The sequence below is a fragment of the Equus caballus genome, chromosome 5 (genome assembly GCF_041296265.1).
Source record: "Equus caballus isolate H_3958 breed thoroughbred chromosome 5, TB-T2T, whole genome shotgun sequence".
NCBI classification, from domain to species: Eukaryota; Metazoa; Chordata; class Mammalia; order Perissodactyla; family Equidae; genus Equus; species Equus caballus.
Genome location: NC_091688.1, coordinates 5859569 through 5879267, shown reverse-complemented (window position 1 = coordinate 5879267; position 19699 = coordinate 5859569). Strand labels below are relative to the sequence as shown.

The 19699-nt window shown below is 35.1% G+C and overlaps 1 protein-coding gene across 9 annotated transcripts in view; it reads left to right on the top strand.

The window, feature by feature from the left end:
* The window catches only part of CCDC181 (coiled-coil domain containing 181), a 44534-nt gene extending 26280 nt beyond the window's left edge, over window positions 1-18254 (top strand). For 6 of the 9 annotated variants that reach the window (XM_070267653.1, XM_070267652.1, XM_005609641.4 and 3 more), the window contains 2 exons: window positions 15824-15978; window positions 17912-18254. In XM_070267653.1, coding sequence (XP_070123754.1) covers window positions 15824-15978; window positions 17912-18074 — 318 coding nt within the window. In that variant the 3' untranslated portion in view covers window positions 18075-18254. The remainder of the gene's footprint in view (window positions 1-15823; window positions 15979-17911) is intronic. The other 3 variants (XM_070267656.1, XM_070267654.1, XM_070267655.1) reach the window with 1 other exon arrangement.
* Window positions 18255-19699: the final 1445 nt, after the last annotated feature.

The following is a 19699-nucleotide window of genomic DNA, read 5'->3' as shown; positions in this document are numbered from 1 at the left end:
AATATGCATTACAGCATAAATACTATCTTACAAAATACTATAGGCACATCTGTTAAAGTCAGAAACAGGTAAGGCTCCCCTCTGTATTAAGTAACTTCATTCTGGGTGTTCTATCCAAATTATTAAGAGGAAAGCAAATGAGATATAAGTATTAGCAAAGTGGCCCTTTACATTATAAATATACAAAAATTTATAATCTTCCTATATCCCAGCAAAAACCTCATAGAAGAGTATAAAAGGAGAGGGAATATAGGAATATATAAAATACTTTGAGTTAAACAGAAATATGTAAGACATCTAGGGAGAATACAGTACAGCTTTGCAAGAGACCAAAAAGATGACTTTGGTAAATGAAAACAAATATAATATTCCTGGTTGGGTGGGTTAAATATTATAAATATGTGAGTTCCTTGTTAAATAAAAAAAAAATAATACTCCTACATGGGTAGACGAAATATTATAAAGATTTGGGTTTCTCCAAATTTATCTTTATATTTAATATAATTTCCATTAAAAACTGATTAGAATTTTTAAAATTGTTGTCATATTCATAAAACTTTTGAATTTTCCAATTGAAAAAAATGGGCAAAGGATATGTATTGCAAGTTTACATTTGAATAAATACAGCTTCCATAGTATATGAAAAAATATGCAAATTTTGTAGAACCCTAGAAATATCAATTCAAAAATTTTCGTGTATTTAATAAATATTTTTTAACTTCTTATTATCTGACAGCTGCTGTTCCATGCACATGCACCCAAGAATATAGTCCTGAGCAAAATAGATTTAGTCTCTGCTTTATAAAGCTCATCTAGGAGGGGTTGAAAAATTAAAAATGCATTTATAAGATAAATTTACAACTATAAATAGTGATGAATGCTATGAAAAAAGAAGGAGCTATGAGAGATCATAATGAGGAAAATAAGTGCATATTGGAAGTTCAGTAAAGATTTTTCCTAGTTGGTGGAAGTAGCAGTAGAAATTAGATAGGACAAGAATGGGGAGAATTTATTTCAGGCCAAGAGAACACATGAGAATGCCCTGAGATGGGAAATAACTTGATAAATGTGAGAAGATCTGGAAATTGAGTGGGAATCAGATCATGTTGCATATTGGAGTCTGTAATGATTTTGTATTTAATCCCGTTATGGGAAGCCATTCAAATTATTTAAAGAGAGGAGTGATGTATTAGATATGCATTTCCACAACACTATAGTTGTGCTATCCTGTGACTGCTATGCTGTGAATGGATTGGAGGGGGCAAGAGCAAATACATGAGCAGTTAGAAAGCAGGTATAGTTGTCCAGGTGAGAAATGATGGTGACTTGGGCTAGAATTTATAACAGGAGAGTGTGAGAGAGAGTGAGAGAGAGAGATGTGAGAAATTTGAGTTATGTTTTGGAGTATTAATTGAAAGAACGTCATAATTAATGAGATAATGTGTGTGAGGGAGATTGAGATGTAAAGAGAATATACCAGGTTTCTCTTCTGAGAAATTTGGTGGATGATGGTGCCCCTCACTGGAGCAGTAAGGTTACTGATTAGGGGAAATTATCATTTCATTTTTTAATTTGTTGAGTTTGAGGTATCTACAAAACATCCAGGTGAAGATGTTGAAGATTGACTGGATAAATGTATCTAGTGTTCAGGAGAGAAGGTGAGACTGGAAGTATGAATGAGAAGAGTAGAAATTTCAAAGATGCAATAGTTTACGGGGATGTGGATGTGGCTCTGTTCAGTGGAGAAAGTCATAGAAGATGAGAAAATCAAAAATCTGTGAGGCTGGATGTTGAATGGCTCATCAATGTAGTTATAAATATTATTTAGGATTAGGATGGAGAGGAACACTGAGCCAGGTGCCACCAGAGGTTGTTAGGTTAATAGGGCTAAATGGTATACATGTCAAAGGAGTGTGGCTTTGCTTAGAAGAGCAGAGGAATACAGTTCTGAAGAACTATGACGGCGTAGGGAGTATATTAACTTCTTCATCCGACTTGTGAAGTACTTGAAGTATGGCAGAAAATACAGCTTCTGTTTGAGAGAGGAAAGCTGTGTCTTGGGGGAGAATCAGGGTTTGGGTAAGAGAGGAGGTTTAAGACCAGGGCCTTTTCAGCAGCTTGGGAGTTTGGGGGATGTTTGGGAATTTTTGTCATTGAATGGGAATTACAGAGAACAAACTAGAAAGGTTTTTGAGGGATGAAGGGAATTTGGGACTGGGTAGGGGAGAGATACAGCAGATTGCTGTAGTGTTTAAGAGTATAGAAGACAAGAGGAGCTTATGTTTTAATCAGTGACCAAAACACAGCTCTGAATGCACTGCTGATAGTTTCCCAGGGGACGATGGACCTTCAAGCCTCGTGGCATTCAGCCTAGGGTCAGATTTTTATTGGGTATTCATAAAAATAAATGTATACTTTGATGTTCTATTTGGAGATAATAAATAGAAATTTTGAATTGTATTATCTAAAAATATGAGTCATGCTGAACAAAATTTATTTCAAAAAATTTTTATGTTGGGAGACATTGTGGTTATATATTTCCCTTTGGAATTTTTATTTTTTGCTGTATTTCAAGTCTGTCTCAAAAATTAACTTTAATGAGCAATTAAATCGTAAACAAATAGTATTCTGAAGAACTTTTGTGAACTTTGTCTCTACTGAATTTGAGCTGTAATATAATTTGGCAGTTGATTAATTTGGGGTATAAACATGTTGTGATCGTAAGTTTATTTTGCTGGTTATTTCTGTGGGACATTGTGCATAAAGTGAGCAGAGTTTCCAGAAAATATCTGCAGAATATATAGACTGTGGGATCACCTATTTTACATTGGATTTAAAAAAGATTTTAATGGAATTTTTATTGCCATTTTAGGAAAAATAGCTAAAAATGTCTTTTAGTCTGTTGTGAACTTTGCTTCTCTTGGTCAGTGATATATATATAAATGATGTGTGTGCTATATGTAAGTTCATACCCTTTTACCAACCTCTGCCTCTACATATGCAAACATGTGTGTGTATATGGTCAGTCTCTCTAGGTGAGCTCTCCATGGCCACTTGCATGCATTGTGTGTTCTACGTTTGGATATAGTGTGGTATTAATATCAATGTGATCAAGTTGGTTGATAGTGTTGTTTAAATCCTCTGTAACCTTACTGTTTTTCCCCTATTTGTTCTATGAATTACTGAGCAAGGGGTGTTAAACCTCCGAACTATCGTTGTCTACTTGCCTATTTCCCTTTTACAGTGTTGTGTATATACATTTATGAATTTGTCTTCCTGATGAGTCACATTTTCAAATTATGAAATGTCCCTCTTATCTTGAAGTCTACTTTGTTTGATGTTAATGCAGCCACACTAGCTTTCTTATGCTTAACATTTGCATGTTATATCTTATTTCATATTTTACTTTCAACTTATCTGTGTCTTTATGTTTAAAGAGTTACTTGTGTAAACAGCATATGTTTGGATCTTCCAATCTAGAAATCTCCTCCTCCTAATTGTAGTTTATTTAATTGTAATTATTGATATTTTACCATCAAGGTTTTCAGTTTACCATCTTGATATTTGTTTTGTATTTGTTCCATTTCTTTTTGGCTCCATTATTCATCTTTTTCTGCCTTCTTATAGATTATTAATCAAGTATTTAAAAAATATTCCATTTTTTTATTGTCTTTTAGTTATGCCTCTTTGAATTATTTTTTAAATCATTGCTCTAGGGATTATAATATGTATCTCCTGAATGTATCAGAAATATATTGTTTTTGATGGATTTTTTTAATTGAATATGGAATTTCAAGCTGACAGGGTTTTTTTTTCTTTCAGCATTTTAAAGATGCTGTTCAATGGTTTCCTGATATCCATTGTTTCTCGTTAGGAGTCAGCCATCATTCTTATCGTTGTTCCTGTGTATGTGATATTCTTTTTTATGTGACTGCTTTAAACATTTTCTGGCTTTGGATTTCAGCAGTTTCTTATACGTGTGATTTTCTTTGAATTTGCCTAACTTGGGCTTTGCTGAGCTTCTTGGATCTGTAGGTTGAAGTTTTCTACCAAATTTGGGAAATTTTTCACCATTATTTTTAAAAATATCTTTTCTGCCCCATGTTCTTTCTCTCTCTATTCTGAGAATCAAATTTCACCTATGTTAGAAACACTTGCTACTTACTACAGCAACCTTATGTTGCTAAGGTTACTAACCTTATGTTACTAAGGTTCTGTTTATTGTTTTCTCTGTGCAGTTTGCATAATTTCTATTGATCTGTCTTCAGTCACTGTCACATTTTTCTGTAGTGTCCAGTCTACTGTTAAGCCCATTCAGGGAATTTAGGTTGTTTTTATCTGCTTGTGTATTTTTTGTTTCTATTTTTTCTTTTGCCATCTGAGATCTTTTCTTGTGACTTGTTTCTCTTAAGCTTTATTGAGGTATAATTAACAAGTAAAATTGTAAGATTTTTAAGGGTACAACGTTATGATTTGATACACATATGCATTGTGAAAGGATTCTGCCCATTAAGTTAATTAACACATCCATCACCTCACATATTTACCCCTTTTTTTGTGAAAAGTTTTAAGTACTACTCTCTTGGCAAATTTCAATGATAAAATACAGTGTTATCAACTGTAGTCACTATGTTATACATTAGATCCTCAGACTTTTTTCATTTTATAACTGAAAGTTCATACCGTTTTACCAACCTCTGCCTATTTCTCCACCCCTAGTCCCTGGTAACCACCCTTCTACTTTCCATTTCTATGAGTTTGACTTTTTTTTTCTTTTTTATATTCTACATATAAGTGATACCAAGCAGTATTTGTCTTTCTGTGGCTTATTTCACTTTAAATAATGCCGTCCAGGTTTATGCATGTTATTGCAAATGATAGAATTTCCTTCTTTATGAAATAGGTTGAATAATATTACATTGTATGTGTATATATATGTATGTCACATTTTCTTGATTCATCTGTTGACAGACACTTAGTTTGTTTCCATACCTTGGCTGTTATTAATAATGCTTCAGTGAACACAGGAGTGTAGACATTTCTTTGAGATAATGGTTTTGTTTCCTTTGGATATCTGCCCAGCAGTGAGATTGCTGAATCATTTAATAATTTTATTTTTAATTTCTTAAGGACCCTCCACACTATTTTCCATAATGGCTATACCACTTTACATTCCCACAACAGTGTACAAAGTTTCCCTTTTCTCCACATCCTCTCCAGCACTTATCTCTTGTTTTTTTGATAATACTATCCTAACAGGTATGAGGTAATATCCCATGGTGGTTTTGATTTGCATTCCTCTGATGATTAGTGATATTGTGCATCTTTTCATGTACCTGTTGGCCATTTGTATATTGGAAAAATGTCGATTTAGATCCTTTGCCCATTTTTGAATTGGGATATTGTGGGGTTTTTTTTGCTATTGAGTTGTACGAGTTCCTTGTATATTTTGGATATTAACCCCTTATCAGATATGTGGCTTGGAAATATTTTTTCCCATTCCTTATGTTGCCTTTTCATTTTGTTGCAGGTTTCCTTTGCTGAGCAGAAGCTTTTTAGTTTGATGTAGTCTTACTTGATTATTTTTACTTATGTTGCCTTTGTTTTTGCTGTCAAATCCAAAAAATCATTCTTAAGGACAATGTCAAGGAGTTATCCTCCATGTTTCCTACTAGGAGTTGTACTGTTTCAGATCTTACTCTTCAGTCTTTAATCCATTTTGAGTTTATTTTTGTGTATGGTGTAAGATAGAGGTCCAATTTCATTCATTTGCATGTGGCAATCCAGTTTTCCCAACTCCATTTATTGAAGAGACTATCCTTTCCCCATGGTATATTTTTGGCTCCTTTGTTGAAAATTAATTGACCATATATGGATGGGTTTATTTCTGGGCTTTCTGTTCTGTTCCATTGATCTAAGTGTCTGTTATTATGCCAATACCATAATGTTTTGATTATTATAGCTTTGGAATATAGTTTTAAACTAGGAAGTCTGATGCCTGAAGCTTTGTTCTTCTTTCTCAAGATTACATTGGCTATTTGGGATCTTTGTGGTTCCATAAAAATTTTAGGATTGTTTTTTGTATTTCTGTGAAAATGCCACTGGAAATTCTATAGAGATTGCAATGAATCTGTAGATTGTTTTGGGTAGTATAGATATTTAACAATATTAATTCTTCCTATCCATGATCATGGAATATCTTTCTCTTTATTTTGTATCTTCTTCAATTTCTTTCATCAATGTCTTATAATTTTCAATGTATAGATCTTTCACCTTTTTGGTTAAATTTATTCCTAAGTACATACTTTACTATTTTTGATGCAATTGTAAAAGGGATTGTTTTCTTAAATTTTCTTTTTCATAGTTTGTTGTCAGTGTATAGAAACACAATTGATTTTTGTATATAGATTTTGTATTCTGCAACTTTACTGAATTTGTTTATTAGTTCTAACAGTTTGTTTGAGTGGAGTCTTAGGGTTTCTATTGATCATGGTGTATGATAGAATTGCACTTGGTCATGTGGTATGATCCTTTAAGGTACTGCTGAATTAGGTTTTCCAATATTTTGTTGTGTATTTTTGCATCTGTGTTCATCAAGGATATTGGCATGTAATTTTCATTTCCTGCAGTGTCCTTCTCTGGCTTTGGTAGCACAGTAATGCTGGGCTTGAAAAATGAGTTTCGTAGTATTCCCTCCTCTTTTAATTTTTTGAAGAGTTTGAGGAGGGTTGTTATTAATTCTTCATGTTTGGGAGGAGTTACCAGTGAAGCAATCTGGTCCTGGACTTTTGTTTGTTGGGACGTTTTTGGTTATTGATTTGATCTCCTTACTAGTAATTGGTCTGTTCACATTTTCTTTTTCTTCCTGATTCAGTCTTGGTAGGTTGTATGTTCTAGGAATTTATCCATTTCTTCTAGGTTGTCCAGTTTGTTGGTTTATAATTGTTCATAGCAGTCTCTTATGATCCTTTGTATTTCTGTGATATCAGTTATAATGTTTCCTCTTTAGTTTATAACTTTATTAATTTGAGTCCTCTCTTTTTTCTTGGTAAGTCTAGCTAAAGGTTTGTCTATTTTGTTTATTTTTTCAAAAAAATCAGCTGTTAGTTTCATTGATCATTTCTATTGTCTTTTTAGTCTCTATTTATTTATTTCCACTCTGATCTTTGTTATGTCCTTCTTTTTATAGTTCCTTGAGGTGTAAAGTTAGGTTGTTTTCTGAGATCTTTTTTCTTAATGTAGGCATTTATTATTTGCTTCCCTCTTAGAACTGTTTTTGCTGTATCCCATAAGTTTTGATACGTAGTGTTTCCATTTTCATTTGTTTCAGGATATTTTTTGACTTTCCGTTTGATTTCCTTTTTGACACATTGGTTGCTTGGTGCATGTTGTTTAATCTCCACATATTTGTGAATTTTCCATTTTTCTTCTTGCAGTTGATTTCTAGTTTCACACTATTATGGTTGGAAAAAATGCTTGATATAATTTCAGTTTTCTTAAATTTGCTAAGACTTGTTTTGTGGCCTGACATATGATCTGTCATGGAGAATGTTCCATATGTGCTCGAGAAGAATGTATTTTGCTGCTATTGGATGGAATGTTCTGTAAATGTCTGTTAGATCTGATTTAATGTGTAGTTTAAGTCCAGTGTTTCCATGTTGATTTTCTGTCTGAATGATCTATCCATTGTTGCAAGTGGGGTACTGAAGTCCACCACTATTATTGTATTGCTGTATATTTCTCCTTTTAGATCTGTTAATAGTTTCATTTTGTATTTAGGTATTCCAATATTGGTGCATAAATATTTATAATTATTATATTCTCTTAATAAGTTGACCCCTTATCATTATATAATAATCTTATTTATCTCTTATTACAGAGACAAATTTTTGTTTGTGGCTTAATGTTTAGTTTGTCTGATTTAAGTATAGCTACCCCTGCTGGGTTTTAGTTTTTATTTGCAGGGAATATCTTTTTCCATCTCTTTCTGTTCTCTTTTTGTCTATGTGTGTTCTTAGAGCTGAAATTAGTCTCTTTTAGGCAGCATATAGATGGGTTTTGTTTTTATATCCATTCAGCTGCTCTCTGTCTTTTGATTGTAGAATTTAGTCCATTTACATTAAAGTACTTATTGATAGGTATGGACTTACTATTGCCATTTTATTAAATATTTTCTGGTTGTTTTGTAATTACTTTGTTCCTTTATTCTGCTCTTACTCTCTTCCTTTGTGATTTTCTATAGGGATATGCTTGATTCTTGCTGTTTATCTGTTGTGTATCCACTGTAAATTTTTGCTTTGTGATTACCATGAGGCTTACCTAAAACATCTTGTATTTATAATAGCTATTGTAGTTATAGTCATTTTTATTACTTTTGTATTTTAACCTTCATACTACAGCTATAAGTGATTTACCCACTATCATTATAACATTAGAGTGTTCTGATATTAACTATATATTTACTTTTACCAGTAAGTTTTATACTTTCATATTTTTTGTTACTAATAACATCTTTTAGTTTCAGCTTGAAGAATGCCCTTTGACATTTCTTGTAAGGCTAGTCTAGTGGTGATTTACTCCTTCAGCTTTTGTCTGTCTGAAAAACTCTTTATCTCTCCTTCAATTCTGCAGGACATCTTTGCTGGTTAGAGTATTCTTGGTTGTCAATTTTTTCTTTCAGGACTTTGAATATATCATCACATTCCCTTTTGGCATGCAAGGTTTCTGCTGAAAAATCTGCTTACAGTTATGGAGGTTCCCTTGTATGTAACAAGTGACTTTTCTCTTGGTGCTTTTAAGATTCTGTCTTTGACATTTGACAATTTAATTATAATGTGTCTTGGTGTAGGTCTCTTTAGATTAATCTTATTCAGAACTCTCTGGGCTTCCACATCACAGAACTCTCTGGGCTTCCTGGATGTGGATGTCTGTTTTATTCAGGTTAGGAAAGTTTTCGACTATTATTTCTTTGAGTAAGCTTTCTTCCCATTTCTCTCTCTGTTCTCCTTCTTGGACCACTATAATGTGTATATTCATCCACTTTTGGTGTCCCATAAGTCCCTTAAACTATCTTCACTTTTTTTCATTATTTTTTAGTTTTGCTGCTTCTATTGGATAAATTTTACTGCCCTGTCCTTGAGTTTGCTGATCCTTTCTTCTGCTGGATCTAGTTTGCTATTGAACCCCTCTATTGAATTTTTCAGTTCGTTTATTGTATTATTCAACTCTGTGATTTCTCTTTGGTACTTTTAAAATATTTTGTATCTCTTTGTTGAAATTCTCATGTTGTTCCTGCATTGTTCTCTTGACCTGGTGAGCATCTTTATGACTGTTATTTTGAACTCTCTGTCAGGTAGATCATTTATGTGTCTCATTAAGATCTGTTTCTCTAGATTTATCTTGTTTTTTTGTTTGGAACATATTCCTTAGTGTCTTCATTTTCCTTGACTCTATGTGTTGGTTTCTATACATTAGATAAAATAGCCACCTCTCCCAATCTCGACAGAGTGGTCTCGTTTAGGAGATCAAGCTCATCAATCAGCCTATCCTGACATCTTAGTTGTCACTCAAACCTTTGGAATTGTCCAAGCTGCTTTCCTTGTTCTTAGTGGCTCCCAGTAGTTGAGGATGTGCCAAGATATGTTGGTATTCCAAATGGGAGGATCACATTCAGCACCTAAATGCAGGCTGATTGGAAGCCAGACCCTCTGGCAGCAGCTGGGAAAGTATGTGCTTAAGCCCCTTCCATTGAGAAACTGGGAGATGGGTATTTTTGTATGTTCCCTTTGTGCTGGGCCCAGGTGTATAGCCACAGGGAGGTGCTCCTGCACCTATTAAGAACTGCTTGCTTGATTCCTACCGTCCTGTGGGATTCATGAATGGAAGCCCCAGTGGATATCAGAGCTATGCAATCCAGGGATCTGTTCTTTGGGCTGCAACTGCAAAAGTCAGGATACAGATGTTTGTACAATTTCCTTCCAGGGAGATACTGGCTACTTGGAGCAGGCTACAAGGAGATGGAAGGAAAGGTGTCTGCCAGCTTCCTTGGTCCCTGGGGAGGATTGTAGCCAGCCTCTAGATACATTAGAATTAGAAGGCTGACCTTCAAGTAGCAGCATTTAAAGTATGCAGATGGACTTGTTTCAGGGAAAGACTGGTAGGTGGGCATTTTTGCCTGCTCCCTGTGCACTGAATCCTGGGGTGATAGCCAGTTAAGAACTTTGTTTGTTATAGTCCTGTGGGACTTGTGAATGGAAATCGCTTTGGCTGTCATAGCCAGGTGATCCAGTGACCTGTCTCTCAGGTGGTAGCACAAAAGGTGGGGTGTAGGTGTGTATACAAGCTCCCTCCAGGGAGATACCAGTGACCTGGAGTTGGGTACAGGGAGATGGCAGTTGAGGTGTCCATTGGTTTCCCCATTCTCTGGGGAGGATTGCAGCCAGCACCTAGATGTGTGCTAAATTAGAACTCTGACCCTCAAGTGGCAGCTTTCAAAGTGTGCATATGGATCCATTGCATGGAAAGACTAGGAATTTTGCCTGCTCTCTTTGTGGTGAGCCCTGGGGTGATAGCTGCAGCAAGTGCTTGTGTGCCCATTAACAACTGTTCCTTTGTTTGCTATAGTCTTGTGGATTTCATGGATGCAACTTTCCTTGGCTTTCAGAACTAGATGATTTGAGGACCTCCCCCTTGCATGAGAGTCTTAAAAGTTGGGGTGCTACATGTAGGGTCCAAACTCTTTGCTCCTCAGTGAGAGGCTGGGAGTTGGAAATTGCCTCCCAAGTGCATGGCGCTGTGCTAGGCATGGGGTTTATGGTGAGAGTTTATCTCAGCCTTTCTTACCCATTTTGATGTGGTATTTTATCATTCACTTGAAGCGTAGGAGTTGCTCAGCTAGTTTCTGGATTTCTTTCAGAGGTACTTGTCCATTTGGGGCTTACCTTCAGTGTGTCCATGGGAAAAGCGGAGTTCAGGAGTCTCCTATGTTGGCATTTTGGTCGACCTCCTGTTAAGTTTCCATTTCTTTCCTGAGATTCTCTATCTGTGCATTCATTATATTCATATTTCCCTTTAATTTCTTGAAAATGTTAGACCTGTTTAAAGTCCATGTATGTAAATTCCAATAGCTGTGTCATCTCATGATCTGTTTCTATTGACTCCCTTTTTCTCTAGATTATGGGTCACATTTTTCTGTTTTTCCTTATATCTGTTGATTTTTTAACGTGTGATAGACTCTGAATCTTTAGTTGTAGTGAGTATTACATTGTTTTCCTTTAAAAGGTGTTAAGCTTGTTCTGGTAGGTAGTTAAATTAGTAATGGATCCTCTCAATCCTGTTAGGCATGGTTTTATGCTTGATTGTGATGGGCCTATTTTGGTTTTGTCCTTAGTCCTAGGACATGGTCCTTACTGTGAGATATGACACTTACTCCTGAACCATAGCCCCTCTGGGGTTGTATGTGTATGACCAAAGCACTCAGTGAAATATCTCCACTCTGCTGGGGCTTGAATTCCACTGTCTCCCGGAACTGTGCAACCTCTGATATCTTCGTTACTCACAGCAGCTATTCTCTGCTAGATCTTCCAGAGCTTTACTCTGTGCTTGCACAGCCCAGTCCTTGCCAAGCCCCAAGGGAAACCACCACACAGCCTTCTGGATTCTCCTCCTGCATAGCTCTTTTCTTTTTAGTATGCTGCCCTGCAAATCCAGCTGTCCCAGCAACCCCAAACTCTTCTCTCTTTTCATCAGCTCAGGGAGACTTTTAACTGCTCCATGCTAAGGCTCCACTTTCCTACATTGTGGTCAGGAAGATGCCAGTAAATTGAGAGCCAGGGCAAACCTGGAGTGATTATAATGTATTTTTCTTTCAGCAAATCACAGCTGCCACGTATGTTTTGTCTATTTTATAGTTGACTAGAGCAGGAGGGTAAGTCTGATACCAATGACTCCATCATGGCTAGATGCTGAAGTCTTTTATTTATCTACTTATTTTTACAATAAGAGAGTTTAGCCCATTAGTAATTATTTCTGTAATTTATATTTTATCTTTAAAATTCTTTGTTTTGTTATATTTCCTTTAATTTCTTTCTATTTTGGTTTCCCCTACTATAGATAGTTATTTCCTGTTACCTTATGTAGTGATTTCATTGATAGTCTTTTAAATTCTACTTCAATTTACATTAAACTTTAAAATCATGTATTCTTAAACCTTTATTAAATTAAATGTAATAGAAATGGAGATTCTGATCCTCCCTTGAGGAAGATAAGGGTCTTGGGATTTATGTGCCCTTTTCCTCCCTGTTTTTGTTAACCTAAGGTTATCATGCTCATCATTTTAAATTAAAACTTCAAAAAATAATGTAACCTTGCAAGCAACATTTAGAAAATATTCAGTATATTTTTGAATGGATAATGAAACATATAGTTCAAAAGTCAAAAGTTACAAAGAATTTTTTCTCGCACCCACTTTCCCTGCCTATAAATTCTCCTTTTCCAGTGATAACCAGTGTTACAAGTTTTTTGTGCTTTCTCCCAAGAATATTTTCTAAGTATATATAAGCATGTATGTATATAGAATCATACCCTATACATTGATTTGCTCTTCCTTGACATTTCATTGAATATACCCTAGAGATCATTCCATATTGGTGTGTAGATGGAGCTTTCTAATAATTGCATAGTTTTCTATTGCATGGATAGATCATAATTTATTTGATCATTCCCTTTTTGATTACCTTTGAAATGTTTCTAATCTTTTGATATTACAATGTTGTAATAATTATCCTTTGTATATGTTAATTTGAAAATCTAAGTGTTTAAATAGAGGATGCATTTGAGGAGGTAGAGGTGCTCAGTATTCCTTTTTTTTTAAAGATTTTATTATTTCCTTTTTCTCCCCAAAGCCCCCCGGTACATAGTTGTATATTCTTCGTTGTGGGTTCTTCTAGTTGTGGTATGTGGGACGCTGCCTCAGCGTGGTCTGATGAGCAGTGCCATGTCTGCGCCCAGGATTCGAACCAACGAAACACTGGGCCGCCTGCAGCGGAGCGCGCAAACTTAACCACTCAGCCACGGGGCCAGCCCTCAGTATTCCTTTTTAAAATTTTGGCAGATATTGCCAAATTGCTTCCCATAGATGAGTGACTTTATACTCTCATAAACAGTATATGAGAGTGTCTCCATCCCTGGACCCTAATTAAGAAGTGTGCTCTCAAGTGTTTTTATCTTAACCAATCTGATAGGTAGGAAATGTTTGATTGTTGTGTTATTATCAGTGAGATTGAACATCTATGAGCTGTTTGAGTTTTCTTTTCATATAAAAATCCTCTGTCAACTTTTCCGTTAGCAATATTGGTCCTTTCTTTTTTATATATGGGAACTGTTTATAAATTATGCATCAGTTCTTTGAAAAATTCACTGCATACTTTTTTCCTTTTGTTTTTTATTTCACTTCTTTGTAATGCAGAAATGTTTGCTTTTTATATGGTTGGGTTTATAAAACCATGAAAAGAAATCCTGAAAAAATTAAAAAAACAGTCATTTAAAGCACGACATAAAACTGTACGTTCAATCTGTGAGCAAATTCTGTCAGTTCTATGTTCAAAGCATATCCTGAGTCCCACCACCCTAATCCAAACCACTGTTATTTGTTGTCTGAACTGTTGCAAAAGCCTAACAACTGGTCTCCCTTCTTCCAGCTTGCCTTTCCCATCCCAGTCTATTTTCCATATAGCAGTCGGAGTGATCCTTCTAAAATGTAGAATGGATTGTGTCACTTATGCTCAGAAACCTCCAATGGCTTCTCATCTCAGAATAAAATCCATAATTCCTACTATAGGTTACAAGGTTGTACATTATCTGATCCCTGTTCCTTCTCCGACTTCATCTCCTACCACTCTCCAGCCACTTTGCTACAGCTTCCCTTTGACTTCTTTGATATTTACTGAACATGCCATTCACAATCCCTTCTCAGATCCTTTGCTCTTACTGTGACTACAGCTTGAAATACTCTTTCTCCTGATATCCCATAACTTGCTCCCTCACTTTCTATGTAAATGCCATCCCTTCTCTTCACCTTTCCCTTTATTTACTCTCTCTCTTTACCATACTTTTCTTTAGAATCTGACAAATCAATCAATCCATCAATCATCTATTTTCATCTCCTCATCAGGAACAACACTGCCCAATACAACTTTCTGTGATGATGGAAATGTTCTAAATCTGCATCCCCCAATAAAGTAACCACTAGCTACAATGTGACTATTAATAACTTGAAATATAGCTAATGTGACTGAGGTACTGAATTTTAAGTTTCATTTAAGTAGCCACATGTGAATAGTGGCTACTGTATTGTACAGTGCATGCACAGAATGTATGAGAGAGGGAACCTTGTTTTTTTCCATTGATGCAATCCAGTAGCTATGTACCTGTAGATACTCTACGTATTAGATACTCTGTAAATATCTGTTGAATGAATAAATGAACAGAGATACCCATCAGTCATGTTTATTCTTGAATCCTTAACTCTTTTGATCTATAATTCCAGATTGAACACTTTTAGTCATCTCAGTCATTCCCAGACTTCCAGGTATTCAGCCATAATCCTTTAGGTCCATGGGTCCTCTTTTCACAGTTCAGTGTTGTACATCAAAGATCCTAAGTTACATACATTTTGTAAATTAGACTGGAGCACACTTGGCAATATGAGTTGCAGATAAGGGAAAATGCAAGATATAGGAGACGTCTTCATCACAGAGCTCATACAGTCACACGTCGCTTAATGACGGGGATATGTTCTGAGAAATGTGTCATTGGGTGATTTCCTCATTGCGCATCCATCATAGAGTGTACTTATACAAACCTGGGTGGTATAGCCTACTACACACCTAGGCTTAAATGGTACTAATCTTATAGGATCACTGTCATATATTTGGTCCGTCACTGACCAAAAAGTCATTGTGACGCATGACTGTATTTGTAGAAGGTATTAAATGAGTGCTTCCTTTCCTTTTGCATTCTAGCCAGGCATCCATATAATGTCATACTTTTCCTAAGGCTAAAGAGTCCCAAATCTGTCCCTTTGCTCTCTTTATTCTCCCAAATAAGAGCTCTTTCAGCTTTTGAAAATTCCCTGAAGATGATATCCATCATGAAGTTTGAGGAACCCATGATAAGTTACTCCCACTAGCTTCTTCTTATGACAAAATCCACATGCTGTTATCCTTATGAGAAAATTCTTATGGCTGGAAATCCTTATGGCCACCCTGCATAATAGTAATTATAGTTTTGGAGATGGGTTGGGCAGTTAGATGCTCTAAAAACTTAAAAACTAAGATAGAATTTAAAAGAAAAGATGAATGACATGTGTTGGATCATTGACCTTCAAATTGTATTCCATGGAGCTCCTTCAGGAATTGCTACAAAGACCTCAACTCCACTCACACTGTCTATTTCCAGCCTTTCTTCAACCCTGTTTTATGTGTGTATGCCAGTGTAAAATTATTTTCTTTGTCAAAGAGCACAACTTTGAAAAGCTTGCAAATTACTCTTAGACTTTCTTCATTTATTGATTACCCAAATAAGACTTTTGAAAGAAGCCAGATGACAATGAGTTCAATGTTGAATTTTCTGACAGAAGTGTAATCAGTGTTGCTGATTCAAAGGTGATGTACTGGGTTTTGATACTAGGAGTACAGGTAATGAGGTTGGTATTATCATGAAAAATTGATGAGTGGGACATGTATTCTTGTAGGATCCTATAGGCGGGGCCTCAAAAGGTAGTTTTGGTTTATTTAAAGTAAGCAAAGCTTGTTTTTATAATTAGCAGGAAAACAGAGATCCACAACAAGCTTTTCAATTATGGCTTAAAAAAAAGCACGAAGAGCAGCTGAAAGAAAGAAAGACTGAAGAGCTACGAAAGCAGGAGGAGTGCTTATTCTTCCTTAAAGGAACAGAAGGCCGGGAAAGGGCCTTTAAACTGTAAGTCAAAGGCTGGACATGTTTTCCCCCTTCCTGAAGGTCATTTTAGGAAGTTAAATAATCAGTAAAGCTTGAAAAGAAACACCCCAAATATTTTCTCTCTTACATCACATACCTATTCAACTGTAAATCCACACTTTAAAAGTGTGAGAAAATTAACCCTATACTTTGCATATTGATAACATTCTTTCTCCAAGATATTTTTCAATGTTAAATTATTTCTTATGGCACCAGTGTGATAGCCTTTGATAGCCTATCCAATGGGAGCAGTAAATGTACAGTGTGGAGGGGGAAAATGTCACATTTTCATCACCCAGAAATCATTACTGTTAGCACCCTACTGCATACTTTCTAGATATTTCTCTGTATATATACTTACAATTTTAAAATATAAATCGAGATCATACTGTATGTACTGTTCTGAAATCTGCTTATTTTCATTAATGATCTCATCTAAAACCCAGCTCATAGCCATTTTTTTTTCCCAGTTGACCCCTAAATGACTATAGTTAATTTGCTTAAACTAGTATCCAATTCAGGACCACACAACATTGGGTTATGATGTTTCTTAAGTCTCTTTTATTCTAATACAGCTATCTAGTTTTTTAGGTTATTTCTGGAAAAAAATACACACACACACACACACACACAGCATACATACATACCAGATATGTGTATACAGTTGTTTTTGATGTTATTTTCTTTAAGCAAGCTTTTTAAAAATTTTTTAATTGCAGTAACATTGGATTATAACATTATATAGCTTTCAGATGTACATCATAATATATTCTGAATTCTGTGTAGATTACATCATGTTCACCACCCAAAAACTAATTATAGTCCACCCCCTCACATGTGAGCCTAATCATCCCTTTTGCCCTCCCCACCCCACCAGGGTAACCACCAATCCATTCTCCATTGCTATGTGTTTGATTGTCATTGTTTTTATCTTCTACTTATGAGTGAGATCATATGATATTTGACTTTCTCCCTCTGACTTATTTCACTCAGCTTAATACCCTCAAGGTCCATCCATGTTGTCACAAATGGCCAGATTTCATCATTTCTTATTAAGCAAGCTTTGTAGACTTAAATTTTTAGAATGTGGAGTCTTCCTTCACCCTTCTTGAAGTTTTTTATGCTTAGGCTTATTTTTCCATTTTAAGGAAGGACTATTTTATGTACTGAAAAGCAAGAGCTCTATAATTTCCCTACCAAGTAAAGCAAGGCAACATTTCTGCATGCTGGTATTCCTTTTCTTTTTTTTCGCTGAGGAAGATTAGCCCTGAGCTATCTGTTGCCAATCTTCCTCTTTTTTTGCTTGAGGAAGATTAGCCGAGCTAACATCTGTGCCTATATTCTTCCATTTTATATGTGCATCACTGCCATAGCATGGCTGACAGGTGGTGTAGATCTGTACCTCGGATCTGAACCCATGAACCCAGGTCACCAAAGCAGAGCATGCTGAAGTTAACCACTGTGCCATGGGGCTGGCCACCTGCATGCTGTTCTTCTTAATCTGTAATCTGGTTAAGTAATGTTTTAGAATACAGCTAGTTGCAAAAAAAAAAAGTTATTTGGAATCTATCAAATACTTATTTTCTTAGAAAACCACATTTTAAAAAAAGGATGGGTTCTATATCACATATAAAATATAAAATCGTGTTTATTACTAAAAAAACAATTATGTTGGCAGTTTCATTATAAGACAAACTTAATTTTAAACGCTTGATACCATCTAACTGCTTTCTTGTGTAAGCCTAGGGTGTAAGCCTGAAATTTTTCAGTTGATACTTTAATAATTTGTGTTGTGACTACAGCATTTCAAAGTAAAGAAATGTAACTTCCTTTAATTGTCTATAGTAATAATGTTATAGCATCAAGAGCGTATTCAGGTTGATACTCACCAGATTGATCATGTCTCTTTCTACAGATGGCTAAGAAGGAAACAGATAGAAAAACTAGCAGAGCAAGAAGTTGCCAAAGAAAGAACTAGACAGCTCCGACTAGAAGCAAAGCGTTCTAAGCAGTTACAGTACAACCTATATGATATGCCAGAAGGCAAATCTTTTCGTTTTACTGATCATTACAACTGAAAGTATCTATTAAATACTTCAGTTGGAAGCTGCTATCCTCAAAATTTTGGATATCATTTCTTATGGCCTGTGTGCTGTGGTCGTACTCTAAATTATGGAAATGGTACGGATCTTTTGGGATGTTGACAGTGAATTTTTTTTTTATAATACTAGAACAAAATAAATTTCTTCTCTCACAGAGTTGTAATGTGTTATACATCTCTTAGTCCATGAAACTAATTGAACAACAAATGAACTGTACATTCCTTTACTTCTAGATTATCTTAACATTTCTAGCTGGAAAGAACACAAGAAAGGATCAGAGCTCCATTCTTAGTTCCTATTATCATTAAAAAATTACAATAGGACATTTCCTAAGGCAGGAGTGACCTCTTAAACAAGCCTGGTTCAAACCTTACACAAAATCCTATTTCTGTCAATTTTTGATTTGAATAAGCAATAGGGAAGGCCTGCTTCCATGTTTGTTTTTTTTACAAAAACAATGATAGTAACAGTTATGCACAATACTAGTTTAGATATCTTACAAAATTAGCCAATTCTTATTGAGAGTTTATAATGTGCCTGGTATTGTTGTAAATGCTTTATATAAATAATTTGATATAATGCTTATAACAACCTTATTAGGCTGGTTTTGCAGATGAGGAAACAAAGGAATAGAGGTGAGTGGTTCACTCACAGACTCAGATCTGTATGATTGCAAAATCCTTTCTCTTAGTTATATTATAAAGCTTACAGACCTTGGTAGACATTTTTGAAATATTTAAGACTATACAAGAATCCGATGTGTGGAGGAACAGTACCCTTGATCCATGTAAGAGCATTCAAGAGTGACGGAGAGTGGGAAATCACTATAGGAGTTCTATTAAAACTTCAGAAGACAAGGTTCTTATCAACTGCGTATTTGTACCTTAATCATTTGACCCTAAATTAGAAAACACAGAACTATTCAATCCTGTCTCAACTTCTTACAGTACTTTGAGCATTAATATCAGGCAATTTAACATTTCATTGTAACTAGTCTTGTGTTGTTTAAAGTTATCCTTAAGGAGAAGAACCAACTTGACATTTAAATATTCCATAACATTTTTATGAAAAGGTTTGGAATTTTGTTATGGATTGCAGTGAATCTCTAGATTGCATTGGGTAGTATTGCCATCTGAATAATATTATCTTCCAATCCATAAACATAGAATGTCTTTTCACTTAGTGCAGTATGATTTTTAGTTTTCAATGTACAAGTCTTTTACCTCCTTGGTTAAATTTATTCATAAATATATTATTCTTTTGGATTCTATTGCAAATGGACATTTTTTTTAGTTTCCTTTTTGGGTTGTGTACTCAAAACACAAACACAAATGATTTTTGTGCATTAATATGGTACCCTGCAACTTTGTTGAATTTATTAGTACTAGTAGATTTTTTTGTGAGTTCTTTGGAATTTTCTATATATAGGATAATATCATCTGCAAATAGAGTTTTACTTCTTCCTTTCTAAATTGGATGCCTTTTCTTTCTTTTTCTTGACTGATTACTCTGGCTAAAACTTCCAGTATAATGTGGAATAGTAGTGGTGAAAGTAGGCATCCTCATCTTGTTCTTATCTTAGGAGGAAAGCCTTTAGTCTT